The 17,200-nt window shown below is 35.6% G+C and overlaps 1 protein-coding gene across 4 annotated transcripts in view; it reads right to left on the bottom strand.

Annotated features, from left to right (window-relative positions):
* Positions 1-205: 205 nt before the first annotated feature.
* HLTF (helicase like transcription factor) overlaps positions 206-17,200 on the bottom strand; it is a 34,582-nt gene continuing 17,587 nt past the window's right edge. For all 4 annotated transcript variants that reach the window (XM_069104721.1, XM_069104720.1, XM_069104718.1 and 1 more), the window contains 11 exons: positions 15,658-15,801; positions 14,930-15,068; positions 14,287-14,422; positions 12,795-12,974; positions 11,295-11,419; positions 10,376-10,554; positions 7,712-7,837; positions 7,119-7,231; positions 6,668-6,848; positions 3,328-3,408; positions 206-2,486 (listed from right to left, as the gene is read on the bottom strand). In XM_069104721.1, the coding sequence (XP_068960822.1) occupies positions 2,334-2,486; positions 3,328-3,408; positions 6,668-6,848; positions 7,119-7,231; positions 7,712-7,837; positions 10,376-10,554; positions 11,295-11,419; positions 12,795-12,974; positions 14,287-14,422; positions 14,930-15,068; positions 15,658-15,801 (1,557 nt within the window). In that variant the 3' untranslated portion in view covers positions 206-2,333. The remainder of the gene's footprint in view (positions 2,487-3,327; positions 3,409-6,667; positions 6,849-7,118; positions 7,232-7,711; positions 7,838-10,375; positions 10,555-11,294; positions 11,420-12,794; positions 12,975-14,286; positions 14,423-14,929; positions 15,069-15,657; positions 15,802-17,200) is intronic.

Consider the following 17,200-nt stretch of genomic DNA (forward strand, 5'->3'; position numbering starts at 1 on the left):
TGGATCCCAGACCAACCATATACACAGTCCAACGAGGTGATCTTACTACTCCTGGCTCATCTTTTCTACTCCATGTTGGAAGCCTGTGATTTATAAAACAGGCCTTCCCTCCCTTGAATGTATGAGATCTAATGATAAAGTTGTTGGCATTTAAAAAAAAAAAAAAAGCACCCAAAAAGTTACAGGAGTGAAGAGGCCAATGGAATTAATGCTAACATTTTTATTGATTTTAAATGTAACACAGAAATCCAATCCAGACTACAAATGCATAGGAAACAGCATCTACCTTTTACAACAAAACTGTTCAGTGAGCTTCTTCTGTATTGCAGAAACTCATACTGGCTCTCAACATATCACCAACTTAAGTTAAAATTCCAGTATCCATCCCCAAATTTCAAAGTAGTTTGCATATTTTCTTTAACAATACATTAAGGAAATATTTGTACTTTTGAAAGAACTCACCAAAATAAATACTGGAAATGAGGGAAAAGAAACTCAGCAAATGTTTGGAAAGGAGACAGAGGAGTCCTTAACTTTACAGAAACTCAGAGGGAGAATGAGTGATACATGTCAATCTCATTTTGTTCTGTAGGAAAAGTCAGGTTCTGAGCTGTTTCTAACTGCCTGAAGCTTCCACAAACCAAAGATCAATAGAGCTTTTCCCTAGTCTGATCCTTAAGCAGCTCCTGAAGGTTGCGGAAGCAGCCCAACTCCCATTCCCCAATCAGAGACATGTCACAAAGCTCCTAGTTTATCCAATGTGAATCAATTGCTGCTGACAATGGTAGAAGAAAACTATATAGATTTCATAATGCAAGCTTAGCTGCCAGCATACCTGACATAAGTCAATTCTAAATTTAGGCTTTAGGGAAGATTTATTTCTAACTTTGAAACATATATGCTACAACTTTAACTGCCTGTAATCTTCCTTGCTTTTCAGTCAGGTGACACCAAATACTATAAGTAAAATCTAAGGTGCTTTTACATCTGTACCAAAAATGAATCTTTTCTCATCACGGTTATTAATGCATCTTTTCATTAAAAACAAACAAACAAAAAAGTACAGCCTCTAAACTATTTTCATTTGAAGTAACACTATCTAAACCTGATCACTGAATTTATATATATATATATGTGTGTGTGTGTGTGTGTGTGTGTGTGTGTGTGTGTGTATATATATATATATATATTTTTTTAATAGCACTCAGAGGACCATCTGTAATTTTGTGACCACCATTAATAGTTTTCATATTAACATAAAGTAATAAAGATGACTGGGTTTTTATGGGCATATGAGAATGAATTCTTAAAAGTTCCCAATATTCTGATGTTATGATCATGCACTTGTTTAATTTAATAGGAACTGAATTGAATTTAATAGGAATCAAGACCAAGATGTAATAGAATCACAGAGAGGCGAACAGACCTTAGAAGATCAAGTCATCTAGTTCCATCATCCACCCAAACATATTGCAATTTTACATTAAGAAGACTTCAGAATTAGAAAAGTTTACAAAGTTATTTTTCAAAAAAGCTTCATAAGTGAAAACTACTTACAGAAATGTCTATTTTTAGCATTTCCATAATTTAAATTGTCAAATCAAATAAGGTGGAATGATTTCTTTTCCCTGTATGACCTAAGTACCAAGATACATTTTAAACACTTTATATATAGTGCTACTTGACTATAACGGGGAATGTACTGTTATAACACAGTTTCTAAATATTTTTTCTTTAACTATGTAAAATTAAGTTGTTGACTCAACACTTTGGCCTCTCATACAATTTGGTTATGGATGCAAGGACTGTATCAGAATAAAGTACGAAAGAATCAATTTACTACACATTCTGTGTATATTTCAATCTTGGGAATTAAATTTAGTTAGATTGTTTGAATCTATTTCATCCAAAAAAAAAAAAAAAGCACAAAGAGGAGACTGGAGTGAACAACCATAAGAGGTCAACTGAGAAAACAACTTATTGTTCAAGAAGTGTAAAAGGCCTGACATTCTGTCAAGTGGAAAGGCTGTGTACCTGGTGGGAATTAGTTTAAGAATACTTAGGACTGGTATTATGAAAGCAGAATACTAAAGTAATTCTCTCCCATAAAATTATTTTAGGTCACTGTACACAGTAGTACTTATTGCTATTTGAACTATCGTTAAGAAAGTTCAGATTCAGAAGAGATAACATGTCATTCTTCTTCTCACTAAGAAAGATGTTCTGTACCTTTTTAAGAAAAACACAAACCGCAGACTCCAAATTACCTCTTCCAAAGATTTTGTAAATCTGTATTTGACCAGTTCAACACACCTGGTCTAAAACCATACAAATTACAAATCAATTAAAGTTTTGATTTCATTAATTTTGGCTTGTTTCATCTCACTAGCATTAGGTTTTTTGGTTCCAAAGGCTCCTGCAGCAAGTTCCCTCTTCTTGTTCTGTATTTTCAGCATATTTTCTTCCACAGAGTCCTTCACAATGAACTTAAAAAATAAAAACAAGCAAGGAATTTTAAAACCACACTTACTAAATGCACTAACATGCAAACAAAACATTGCAGATTCTCTATCAAATGTCCCACTGTTGCGTTAAGTGGGTGATTCTAAGGCAAATACGCAACCCAAATCTGAAGCTCCCACAGTCAATCTGATAAAGAATGAAATCATTTTTTAAAAACTGGGTAACATTTTCTACTGCAGAAAATTCATTGTGATTTTTCATAAATACTTCACAGCTTTAAGCTCATATAAAGCTTCACATCATAAAGGCAAAGAAAGCAGCATGGCATAGGGAAAGAACTCTGAATCTGGAGTCAGAAGGGTAAATCCTATCTGACCCATTAGCTGTGTGGCTTTAAGCAAATCATTTCTACTCATGTACCTCATTCCTCAGGTGTAAAATGGGGGAGGAGGAGCCAAGAGGGAACTAGATGGGAGGGGGTGGATTGACTAGGTGGCCTGTGAAGTTTCCTTCTAGCTCTAAATCTGTGATCCTATAATCACATGGAACTACCACAGCAAAAGGACAAACTGGGAATTAGTATACTCCCCCCTTTTCTATTTATGTCACAATTAGGAAGTTGGGAATTAATTCTTGATACTACTACTCAATATGATTCTCTATCTACTAAGTACTTTGCCTTAAGGGCAGAAAGCAAATTGCAACTACGATGTTTGATAAAAACAACTTTATATTCAATGGAGCAAATTCTCCAAGAGACCCAATTCAGAGTACTACACTAAACAAGGGGCATTATGCTCCTCTGAAATTAGTTATGTATGATTTTTTAAAGATTAAGGAAACAATAAGCTTATACAAACAGACCTTTGTGATCACCACTTCCTGCTTCTGGCCAAGTCTGTGACACCTGTCAAAGCACTGATCTTCAGCAGCAGGATTCCAGGCCTGGAAAGAAGATGTTTTTAAGAATAGTTTGTTCTGATCAATGTCGATCAAAAGTACTTTTCTTTTCCTATCCATCTTTCAAGGTCAAGTTCAAACTTCAACTCTCCTGTGAAACCTACCTCATGCTTCTAGCACACATTAATCTCTGCAGGGTCCAATTCCTTTTGTAGCTGTTGTCTTATATGCTACAATCTAGTCCATCAAGATAAAATTAATGTGCTATTATTGTATACAATGAATTGTTTTAACTGACAGACACTCTGTAGTGCTTTAAATTTAAAGGTCTGAAAAGTACTTTACACCTATTATTTCATTTGTTCCTCAGCAACTTCATAAATTAAGTGACTATAGTTAAGAAAAAAAGGGTCAGTAGGAATAAAGAAATGGTGAAAAGCTAAAGGTTAAGACATGGGGTGAGAGGAATTTTTAAAGTTCCAGTTTTTATAGATGGAATAGTTTAACAAATAAGCATGATATAAATCAGAGGTGTCAAACACACAGTCCACAGGACCCCTGAGTGAATTCTAAACTAGATTAAAAATGTAACTGGGAAATACTGTTAAAATTAAAATGCACTGAAAAGAAAAAATAAGTTAGTATTGTGGTCTGCAGGGATCTTTTTATATGAATTAATGGCCTTTGTTTCTCTTCCCCTGGTCTAGATGACAGATTCTTATCTCCATTTAAGTGACTAGGAAACTGCATATCTTACAGAGGTTAGGAACCTGCCAGTGGTGGATAATACAATCCATGTCAAAGGCAGAGGTGGAACATGCAGCTAAATGACTCCTTATCCAACTGCTCTTCCTCTAACAATTGCTTCTCCAAAGAGTATATGATCATGTCTGGTAATACTAATATACTGAGGACTTTAGATATATGATTAATAGATATTAGGTGCATTTGGGGGCTTCTTCCTGAAGACCTCTTGAAACTGACAACACAACCTCCCACAAAACATCACAAGGTGCCCATACCAGAAAATGGACTGAATAGAAAGCAGGGCTGCGCCAACGTGGCATTTCCTAGGTTATTATCTGATGTCTGTGTAAGACAATTCACCTTTTATATCTCAATCTGCAAAACGGTTTTGATTGTTTTTATACATGGCATAAGAAAGTATGTGTGCATATTAGGAACACGTATATTTATAATATTTCTAAGGGTATGATTGTTGTCCTTCATTCTTAAAGAGAACCACAATGACATCACTATGTTATGGTCAAGTTACAGTGCATCTGACTGTGGCTGATCAGAGGTGGTAATTAGGAAAAGCAGTATTATATTCTTTGAAAAAGGTATGCCTCATTAAGTACTAACAAACATCTGGAGGTGGGTGTTTGGTAACATTTTCTGGTCTGCATTTAGTTTCTGGACACCTCTTTTTTTGTTTAGTTTTTATTTTTACTGCTATAATTTAGTTGGAGAGTTCCCTTAGAACAGAAACAGAATTCAAAGACATGCCTATTTGGGCAGCTTTCTGAAGTGGTAAGACTTTTTCTATGACTGTTTTCTCATTCCTTTTTGGAGGAATATTTGTTATTTACATATTATAGTAATATTATCATTATATGATATAATATAATATATGATAATAAAATAAATACTAATATTTAAGGTTAATACAGATATGAGTTGGGTTTTTTTTATCCTGTCTAGTAACATAAAAATCTTATGGCTGCATGTTATATTTGCTACTACACATCTAAGTCAGATAAACTTATAGAGGTTGAAACTTTCTCTATGAACTGGTTTTCCAGTTCAATGCTGTCAAATTCAAATAGAAAGGATCTTTGAAGGCTACACAATGGCTCAGAAAACCCAAAATTAAGTATTATTTACTTTGTTAAACATTTGCCAACTGTATCTTAATTTGGTTCTGGTTGTTTTGGAGGTTGCAAGTCCCTGAAGTCTTTGTCTAGATGCACTACAAAACTGGTATCTAATTTTTATCTGATGAGCTTCTAACACAGTTAACTTCCTATACTGTGAATTTCTCAGCAAACCATCAGATTACTTGTTCCTAACACAGTGTTCATTGGGAATTCAAAAGAAAGCAAAACAATTTTGTGACTTTTTGAAAAAAGTTAATTGCCAAACATAGCTTTCCTTACATAATTTTGTAATACTAAGAATTTTTCTATTTTCCACTAAAATATGTGTCCAATTAAATAAAATTAAGCACTGATGATTTTAACAAAAACAAGATAAAATCAAGTAAATGAGTCAGTTAATTTTTTTTAAAATATTCATTTCCAGCACATCACAGGATAAAAAATATTTAGTCCAGTTTCTTACAAGTTCTATATCTCAATAATACGGTGATAACCGATGGTCATACTGACAGTATTGCATGTTTCTGCATCAATAACTAAAATATGTTCAGCGTATATATTAAAGAAACTATATCATTTTATTTTATACCTATGTTAACACATAATATATACATGATAGCAGACCAGGGCAGAAAGTCATTGCAGTTTTCTCTGACACTGCTCAGTATTCAAGAGCCAGGGAAAGTGAAGTGTTGGTGACTCAGGGTTGAGTAGCTACAAAAGAGTATATGAACATGTAAGCCAAGGTAGGTGGGTTACTTAGCACCCTTTAAGAGGTGGCAGCCATGTTGCGGTTGTTTTTAACATTCCTATCATGACCTCTAAACCTACAAGATTTCTTATTGTTGCCATTCAAAACACTACAAAAGCTAAGGGGCCAGGAGAATGGAATAAGGTTGAAAAACTAGCAGGATAATGATGAGATTAAGAAGGATATACTGTGGTCAAGGGAATTTCAAGAGTTCCAGCTCTCAGAGATAAAATGGACCTCAGTGAGGCAGCAGGAAGAGGTGATCAAACTCTATGCTAAGGACAAAGCTATGATGAATGTAAATCTTGCCTCAGACACTGGCTGCCTGCCTGTGCAAATCACTTAACCCTTCTCAGTCGTTTCCTCATTTGCCAAAGAGTGACAATAATTAATACTTATTTCATGGGTTTATTGTAAGGCTCAACTAAGATAATCTGCATAACGTACTTTGCAAAGTGTCTGAGTGTTATATAAATGACAGTGACTCTTATTGCTGTGGAAAGGGCAGTGGTTTTGGAGTCATGAGTTCAAAAATCCCATTCTGTGATAAGACAAACCAAAGTAAGTGAAAAGAGTCATTCTACAAATGAAAGGTAGGATTATTACCTTCTCAATAAAAATATCTGGTGCTCCCCTATAATTCTGTTTTAAAAACGTCCCTAAGATTACTTACAGGATCCATCAAAAATACTCGAGAGGCTGCACAAAGATTCAAACCAACTCCGCCGGCCTTTAAAGAAAGAAGCATTATTGTAGGAGATCCTGCTTCAGTTTTCTGGAACCACTGAATTGATTCAACTCTTTTCTTCTGGGCCATGGAGCCGTCCAAACGAGTAAACACAAACCCAGATGCTCTTTAACAAAAAGAAGAAAAAGATTTACTAGGCTGTTATTAACAACAGTCAAGTAATTATTTGTGCACGCAGCTTTTCTGATAAGTTCAGGATTTAAAATAGTATGTTATGTTGTCAGAAAAAGTTCCTAATTATAACTTGTACAAAAGTTAAATGGAAAAAAAATTATAAAATGGGTACATAGGTTAATACTGTCCTTGTGAAACAAATATCATACAGCAAAACACTTAAAATCTTTTTACTCAAAGTGATAAACACTGTTCAACTTACTTAAGTGGTGTTTCTAATAAAGACAGGAAAGTTGTGAATTGAGAAACAACTAAACTTTTGATTTGGGGGTTCTTCTTTCTTAAGTCAATCAAAGCATGCATTAGAGCATTGATCTGAAAAAACAAAATTGTATGTAACCCATCAAATTCCACTGTGAATTGATAAAAATCATGCTATTAAAATTACTCTTGAAAGTTCAGTGCTTTAGTTATAAATGGGAAGCAAAGTTCTTTGGTATTTATTCTAATTTCAAAAACTCTCCAAATGTCTAATATTTCATTAATATCACCCTTTCTCTTTATAATAAAAAAGCATCACTAAGTATAAAGACTAAAACAAAATAATTACGTATCAATTATCCTTTCTTCACTGTTTTATTTCTTAGAAACAAATAAATGAAATCTAAAGTACAATAAATTGTGTCTTCCTCTGTTAAGAAATAACAAAAACTCACCCCACTCTACCCCTTTAGTAGCTATTAGAAGCATTCAAATGACAGGATGAAACTACTCATTTCCTAGTTCAAGTGCAAAGGAATCAAATACAGATGCTTTTGTATGTGTAATACATTTATCAAAGTGTCTGAAAATTACCTTTGAACTTGACATCCATTCCAGATCAGTCTTTTTCTCAGCACCACAGTTTATTTCTTCTGGAGGACATTCTACCAAATTTTCTCCTTTTAAGTCATTTCTGCACAAAGGGCATTTGGCATTTGGCTGTAAAACAAGACATTAGAACTCTGAACATTCCTAAAAAATAAAGGTATTTCAATACCATCCCTCCTCCTCTTTTTGTTAGGTCCTCAAAGCTATTTCTCTGAGAAGCGAATATTAGCATTAATATAAGATAAAGTATTGTATTAATTTAGGGGTAGGGCAAAAGATCCTGAAGTAGTAAATACAGGGCAGACAAATAGATTTCACAGGCTAGTCCAGAATTTAAAGACTCAATTAAAAAAAATAATTATGGTTTTGAAAGGTACATGTTTATTAGAGCTACTCAGTCAAAACAATTTTGTCAAGTGAAAAAAACTGGTTGAGGTCAGTAAAATCTCACAAAGGTTTTTATTCAAATGGAAGTGTTGTTTGCCTAATTACTAAGACATACCTAGGAATGAACAAAATTTTATTTTAAATTACCAGATTAAAGCTGGTGGAGCAAATGATTGTTTCCACAAGCCCAGCTAAAAGAACCACTTATTTCAAGTAAACACCGAAAATTTTGAGCAAAATGGAAGAATCTGGATATAAGCACACTACTAACTATAGAGGATCAATGCCCCCCGAAAGGTAAGAACTTTGGTTAAGTGACCAGATCAGAATTTTTTGAAAAGGTTTCCATTTCTGCTATCCTTTTTCACTCTGCAGCCTGATTTCCCTTTCCCTCACTGAGTCAAATCCAGCATTCTTTGCTTGGCCCTCACAGGAGTCCCTGACCATCCTGCTCCATGTGACATGAACACTTCTTCCTGGATCCTTTCTCCTGCTGCCCTCAGAGATGCCACATTCTCGAGTGGTTTGGCTCCACCTGGTTTCCACTGCCACCTTTCCCATGTAACTGTGTAAAGAGTCAGTGTGGTGCAGTGGATTGACAGACTTGGGAGACTTGAAAGAACAGTGTTCAAATTCTACTTCTTGCATTACTAACCACATGATCGTGAGCAAGACATTAAGCTAAATGTCAGTTTCTTCAGCTAAAATACAGGTAATGCTTATACTGCTACCTACCCCAGTACTGTTTTTGAAGATCACATGATAATTATAAACAATGCTTTGTGAACAAAAAAGCTCTACATAAGCATCAGCTATTGTGAATACCAGACCTGTACCTGTGGCTGCCTGTAAAATATCCCTACTCTGGTTAAACAAACATGCATTAGGTGCCAACTAGGTGCAAGGTGTTGGGAATACAAAGGAGCTTGTCCTTGTCCACAAGAAGCTTATTTCTATTTAAAGAAACAACATGCATACAAATAATACAACCTAGATACAAAAACCAAAGGATAAAATGGGGTGAGGGGTGTCAGGAAAGGACTCACATTTAAGGTGGTCCTTGAGTTAAGATTTGAATGGAAGTAAGGATTCTAACAGGCATGTAAGAAGGGAGGATACCCTCCAGGTATGGGGGACAAGCGAGGAATACAAAGGCTCAGCCTGGAGATGAAAGGCTACAGAAGGCAGGTTTGACTAGATCACAAAAAGAGGGGTGGTAACATACAATAAAACTGGAAAGGAAGGCAGTTTCAACCAGATTGTGAAGAGCTTTAAAAGCCACACAGAAGAGTTTTGGACCTAACAGGGAAGGTCATTCCTGATATTTAGGAACATCATTTTGGCACCATGATAGGTATCTGTATCTGAACTAGACAAGGGATAACACTTGAAGCCAAGAAACCACCTAAGAGGTTGTTGTAAAACAATTAGAAACAAATTGTATACTCATTGACTGGAAAATGAGTAGGCAGACTGAATATAATTCAATGACTGTGCTGTAAGAAATGATGGATGGAAGGAATATATAAAAAAATCATGAAAAAAATCTACATGATCAGGTAGAGTGAAGCAGCAAAACCAAGAATAAACACAATGACCAAAACAAGGTACACAGACAAAACCACCCATTTTTTAAAAACCAAAAGTGAATGTTGCAAGATTCTAAAGAATAAGCACTGGCACAAAATCTGAGATACGAAGACACCCCCAACTCTGCCCCTTTAAAGGCAGAGGTGGACCACAAATGATGCAACACAGGCACATTTCAGTCTTTGATGTACTCATCAGTTATGCTGATGTTTTTTCCTCTTTCTGTTTTGGTCATAAAATACAGTGTTACATGGGATGGCTCTTGAGATGGAGAGTGGTGTAGAAATACAGTATTCCTCAACATAAATATGCCCTTTCCTTCTCCACACCTTTGCTTCAGGTCCCTCACTGGCTAACGTCCTGTAGAGTCTCTTAAAGCCAACCTCAAGGGTCAGCTCTGCATGAAGGATTCCCTGACCACCTGCGCCTCATCATCCTCTTGTACCTCACATAGCACTGCTCCATGAGAACAGCAACTATCAGCCCCCAGACTAAACTTCTGCACAAGTGTTTAATAAATACTTGCTTAGCTGAATTAAACTGAAGTTTGCTAGAATAATAAAGTATGAATGGTTCATAATTATGTATTTTCATTCTCTAGGAAAAATATTTACATGAAATTCCGACAGATTATCATCTGATTAATTCAGTATGAAAGAATCAAAAACTAACCTGCTCATTCTGAATTACTTGACAAATGCATGGTTTACAAAATACATGTGCACAATGTGTTATCACAGGAATATTCAGAGAATCCAAGCAAATTGCACACTCTTCATCTGAGCCAGAGCTCAGAATTAACTTCATCTTGCTAATCAACTTCTTTCGTAGTTCTTCAGGGGTATCATCTCCTATCATGGTTGGGCACAGAAAGCAAATGAATTACACATTTCTACTTTTAATGATTGAAAAAGTTAATTTACACAAAGAGTATGCTTTATTCTACTTCACAGACTGGATCTATTATTTAAATTAGAAAATGTAACAACATTAAACAGTACCCCCAAAACTAAGTAATTAATGCAGAATAAAATAAACCAAACACAGGAACCTCACTGTGCAGACCTACTCTACAGCAAAATTCAGAGTAAGGCAAATCCTATGTATTAGAGCAAGAAGGGACTACAGGAACCATCTACTGTGATCTCCTCAATTTGTAGGTGGGAAAACTGAGACCCAGTGAGGTCAAACGACTTGCCTGTGGTCACTAGAGGTTACAGGTGATAAAGATTTGAAACCATGTCCTGAATCCAAAGCCAGTTAAGTGTTCCTTAAACTTAAATGACAATGCCAGATACTGAACCCTTAGAAGGTTCTTTTGAGCAGTAACAGAAAAACCTCATTAGTAGAACTATTTCATCTATAATGTGGCTCTGCAAAAAATTTTCAACTATGTTACTTAGTTCCAATGTGTTACCATATTTAAATTATATACTCGGGTCTACTGTGCATTCAAGAAAAATGAAACAAAATATGATCATCATAACCTATATTTCCTAAGGAAAATGTAATGATCTCTTAAGAATAATGATTCTGAACAATGTATTTCTGATAAACTACAATGATATAAAACTCAATTAAATTTACTAACCTGAGGGACCACTGGAAGATGCTGTATTTGTAAAGAGATGAGGATGACAACATAATTGTCTCAATCTGAGCAAAAGGCCCAAGACATCTGCGTAGTGTGCAAGCACAGTGCCTTCATTAAAATACCTAAAGATCATTAAAAAATCAAAACACAACACATTATGAAGTCATTGAAGTTTAAATGACATACCAACTCTGCACACAGGTATGTGTGCACACACACACATACACACACCCATTCACACTTCCTCAACTGCAAAAGATCCTCCCACTCTGTCAAGTCACTTATTGCCACTTTGGCCTCATTATCACTTAGGCTCATAAGCACAAATTTAGAGCTCAAAGAGACCTCATTCTCACTTTCACAAAGGAGAACAAAATGTACCTGGAGAGAGGCAGTGACATGCCTAAGACCCATGGTCAATCAGTGGCAGACCTAGACCTGACACCCAGGTCCTGGAACCCACACTCTTTCCACTAAGCTTAATTCACAGATCTAGAACTTTGAGAACCCATTTCACTTAGATACCTCCTCCACCTTCCACTTCCTCACTTATCTATCATTATTTAGTTCATCTTTCCATGTCATAGCATCAGCCTCATCATCTCATGACACTCATCTCCCAATCCTTGCCCATTACTCAATTTGCCAGCCTTCCTCCCTGCCCACTAGACTAGCCTGGAGATCTTGCCATCTTTCTTAAGCCCAAACGGCATTTCCCATTCTTAGGGGTGCTGAGCACTGCCAAGAAGGGCATGATAAGCTGCCCTGCCCCTCGGCCAAACCAACTCTTGACCTCTCAGGAGTCAGCCTTTACAATTCATGATGCTTTGTCAGAGGGAATGTACAAGACTTGAGGCCAGAAAAAACTTCTGGTGATTAGAATGATTTCTAAGTGAGATGAGAAGCTGCTTGGTATAGGGTACAGAAGATGCTCTCTGAAATAGGATGATCTGAGTTCAAGTCCCACCAATGACACATACTGGCTATGCAGAGAAGTGAAGGTACAAAGTACCTCCTCAGGAGCTTTCTACACCCTTGAAATCACAGGTTCGGTCACTATCCCAACTCCAATGCTGAGGCAGAAATGCTCTAACTAGATCAGGATAGGGAAAACATAAGTACCTACTACGTTCCAGGCCTTGTGCTCAACACTGTATGATTGTCTCATTTTATCCCCACAACCATCCTGGGAGTCGTTATCTTCATTTTACAGGTGAGGAAAGTGAGACAGTCAGAGATTAAGTGACTTGCCCAGTGCTATACACAGTAAGTATTTGAGGTTGGATTTGAACCCAGGTCTTCCTGACTCCAGGCAGAGAGCTCTAACCACTTATCACCTAACTACTAGATGTTTTGGTTCATTGTATATTTCAGTTATGAAAATGAAAATCACTGTCATCATCTTAGTTCTTTAATATTATCATGCCCAGCAGATTTTACATGAATCTTGAAGGAAAAAAATTAGTGTTCTTTGAATATTGTTTTCTTTCTCCATACCTGCCAATTGCAGCTCTGCCTTCATTCTTTACAGACTGGTAAATCTGTCTTTCTTCGTCAGTAAGTGTAATGTGCTGAATAAATACTTTACGCTCTGGTAACTCCAAAACAGGTCTGCCTTTAATTTTGCTTGTTTTTGTTCTTCTAAGGGTAATATTTTTAATTAGGGACTGTAAACGCCTAGGAAAGATAAAAAGAACTATATGTACAACTCATTGTTTTCAGATATACAACTGGATAATAAAATATACACTGTAGTATAGTGGAAATTTATACACTTTTAGTTTATTTCTATTTGAAGGTTTAACCAACTGAAACGTCCCTGAAGTGCTTACATAGACATCTGATAAATTTAAAGAAACAAACAACTTATGCTCTAGGCTTGATCACTTAGGTATTTTTCTTTTTCAACTCCATTCTTATTTTTCTATTCTTTCTTCTTAAATTCTTTTATTCTGGCTTTTTTTCTCTCCTGTTCTAATAGCCTACCTATCACATGTGTACCATCCTATATACCTCTCTCTTACTTTTTTAAGTAACTTTATTATTTATACAAGAATGCCCATCATTTTCAATATATTCTATTTGATTTGCTTCTCTAAAATTATGTAATTTATCATTTACACAACTCATTTGACAAATGCTGTTTGTATTGCTATGTGCATATAGATAGATATTTTATCCCCAAAACTAGACCATGAACTCTTGCGAGCAGAGACAATACCTAATGTTAGCATACTGTGCATAGTCAATAAAACATCTAATGACAACAATCAACTCTATTCTCTTTTCTTATTTCACCTATAATGTTTTCTTTTTTTATCATACTTTTTTCTTAACCCTTTTCCCTGTTGTGCCCCTTTCTTTTCCTCTCTTCAAACAGTCACTTAGTCTCTTCTTAAAAACCTTTAGTGGTTGGAACTTCGCTACCTATCAAACGTAACTAAAGAGGGAATTATAATTACTGTGAAATCTCTCCTTAAATCATCCCTAAATCTGCTTCTTTTACTTCTACCCAGTTTTGCTCTCTCAGTACACAAAGAACTAGTCTTAGACAAGTCTTTTAACTTGTCCAGGCTAGTGTCCTCCTCTGAAAAGGAGCTCAACCTCTCTACTCCCTTTCAGCTATGATCCCATGATCCAAACTCCTCTTCCATGTGCACAAATCACTGTACATGAAAAGGTAAATGTTTCAGTGCAGAAATACATAGGATGATGTGCCAGAAGACCCCACCCTAGAAGCAGGCAACCAATCAAATGGCTTCAGAGGGGATGGGGGAGGGAGGGTGCAGGGGGAGCCTTAACCCCATAGCCACATTAACACATTAAGCCACTGTGGAAAGGTTGCAAATAGAACAGCTATTAAAAGTCTGTCAACAAACTAAACACCCCAGAAATGCAAAGATAGTTAGTGATGGTGAGGGTGCAGGGTGGGAAGGGACAAACATCCCCAAAAGAACCCCCTGTCTTGACAATCATAGAGACATCATACCGAAGTCCCCCCTCATCTCCCATTGTGACAGGCCGCTGGATTGTTCGGTGCCACCATTCTCTATCAGTAAATGGCTTCAGTTTTAAAAAGGAAAGCAGTGACCACAAGTCCTTTAATGAATTCTGGATTGGAGTACCTAAAAAATATTACAATTTCTTTAGTAAACTGGAACTTTTATTTTAAAGCTACAGCAGCAATTTCATGAGCATCTATCTATAGAAACTCAAAGGGACCACTATACTTCCTATACTTTGGGCGTCTCCTGACTTGTAAATTATCACTATAGAACACAGCAGGCACAAATAATAAAATATTTATTTTAGTCAACAAGTTAACATGGTTCCACATCAAAAGTATTGTAATTAGACTAGCAAACAGAACATTTTAATTTGATTGTTTTGTATTCTCTTTTCAATCTTTTAATCAGCAGTAAAATGACCCAATTTTAAGAAAAATTCTATTTTTGACTCTAATTTTGAATTGTGATGTGCATGTGTATTAGCCAACATGAAACCTGTAGGTACATGCGCCTAATCTTTTCAGGAAACAGCTGCCTCAGGAAGCATTTCCTACAATTTCCCACTAACTTACTTTCTAATACATTTTTAAAAGTCTAAACTGAATTTTGATAAATACAGATTACCCGTCAACACCCATCGTCTTTCAGCCTCCAGATCTAACGCAGCTTTTGTTTGCTGAGCATTTGGATTCCGTATGGTATGGCCTTCGTCTAGAATTACTCTCAGCCACCTTATTTTGTGTAATGGACTATCCCCTCTGCTCTGAAATAAATCACAACAGCTCATATCAACTATTGATATAAACTCATTAAAAAGGAAGGAAACAGGGGCAGGTAGGTGGCACAGTGAGTAAAGCGCCAGCCCCGGAGTCAGGAGGACCCGAGTTCAGTTCCGGCCTCAGACACTTAACACCCACACAAAAAAACTAGCCGTATAACCTTGGGCAAGTTACTTAACCCCAATTGCCCTCCAAAAAGCAAAAAAAAAAAAAAAGTGAAGTAAAGAAAAACCTATAGCAAAATAGTAAAACATTATACTCAAAATACCAATGAAATTACTGGGCATAGCAAAATCACCCTATTTTAAGCCAAGTAGTGTAATCCTTAACAGAATTTCAATTTCGCTATTATAATGTTTTAAAATGTAAAATTTTAAACTTGTCTTTGTGATATATAGACAATTTTCTAGAAGCATTAGGAAACTATCAAGGTTAAGTCCATTGGAAAAAAAAATGGCAGATAATCTCTTTATTATATTGCTATTATAAATATTTTCTAGTGTGATAAAAAACTGGAATAAACAACTACTGAAAATCTCTAATCCTAAATAGAACAATTTCAAGCATACTTACTCCATAATCATAAGTTAAAATATTATATGTAGTCAATACAATGTCCTGTTTTGAAAGCAAAGCAGGGTCTTTGCTGCGATCAGGACCATAGTAAACATACAAATTCAAGTGCACATCTGATTTTATATGCTGTCCAAACTGGTCCTAAAAGACAAAAAAATGTTTTTCATGAGCAAGCATAATACTCTTATTAATTTAATACTATGTAAGAGTGTGAAAAAATGTAAAAAAAAAAATAACAGTGAAGAAATGATGAGCCTTTAAGTCTTATTAACATCTTTTAACATTACAACTGTCACTTCAAATCTTTCCCTGAAGGCAGAAATTTCTCTTCTGGCAAAGATAAAAAAAAATTAAGCCCTCTGTCATGGGGAAGGAGGAATTATGTTTATCTGCTCTCCAGTACCTTAACTGGCCTTTAAATTACCCAGATGATCTTTTTGGTTACATGATTCTAGTCTGTAAATATTTATTCTCTTAGTTCTATTATTTCATTCAAAATCATTTTATACAAATCTTCCTATTTCTTCTTTGAGTTCTTCATTTTCTTAATGCATAATAATATTCCATTATATTCATATCCTACAATTTTTTTTTAGCCATTCCTTAATGGATGGGCACCTACTATGCTTCTAGGTCTCTATCAGAAAGAGTTATGTTATGCTTATTTTGGTATATACTGGCTTTTGTCTCAGTCTTTGACTTCCCTGGCATATATAACCAGTGGAGGAATTTAAGAGAAAACGTTTCCTTGGAAAATTCAAAACTGAAATGCTGTAAAGCTGACTGAAACCTTTCACAGCTCCACCAAAACTACGAGAGTATGCTCATGTTCTAATTATGTGTCTTTGTCAATTTACGTGGCAAGGTAAAAAGCAAACAAAAAATGTCCTGGGTAACTGAAATTTCCATTTCTCACTATTACAACATGAAGCTTGTTTTCAGGTGGTCATTTACAGTTACAATTCCCCTTAAAACTGTTTGTTCCTATCCTTTGACCTTTTATTAGAAAAATATTTGAAACTGAAATTAAAATAAAATCACCACAAATTTTTTATAAACAACTCATTACACCAACAACAAAAGTAAAGAGAGAATAGGCTGCTCTTTCCTTGCTAATATTCTTTTTAAAAGGTTTATCCTTAGGTTATTAGACAACTCCAAAAGACTCATGATGGAAGGAGATGTCTACATTCAGAGAAGGAACTAGAAAGAACAGTTTAACTGCAGACTGAAACAAACTACCTGCTCTCTTTTTCGTTTTTTTTTTTCCTCCTTCCCATTGTTCATTTCATCAGTTACAATCCTTTCCAACCTGACTAATGTTTAATGTGAAAGTGTTTGCAGATCCTATACTTGACTGCATGCCACCACGGGGTGGGGTGGGGGAAAGAAAATTTGAAACTCAAGGGATTATAGAACTGAATCTTGTAAACTAAAGGTAAACAAATTGATAAAGACAAAAAAAAAGACTTAACAAAAACAAAAAAATAAAAGGTTTATCCTTGTATCAGGCTATAATAGAAGATCTCAGTACCACCAA

The sequence above is a fragment of the Petaurus breviceps genome, unplaced genomic scaffold (genome assembly GCF_028583685.1).
Source record: "Petaurus breviceps papuanus isolate PSGF00001 unplaced genomic scaffold, PetGlider_PUasm1.0 688, whole genome shotgun sequence".
In the NCBI taxonomy this organism is placed as follows: Eukaryota; Metazoa; Chordata; class Mammalia; order Diprotodontia; family Petauridae; genus Petaurus; species Petaurus breviceps.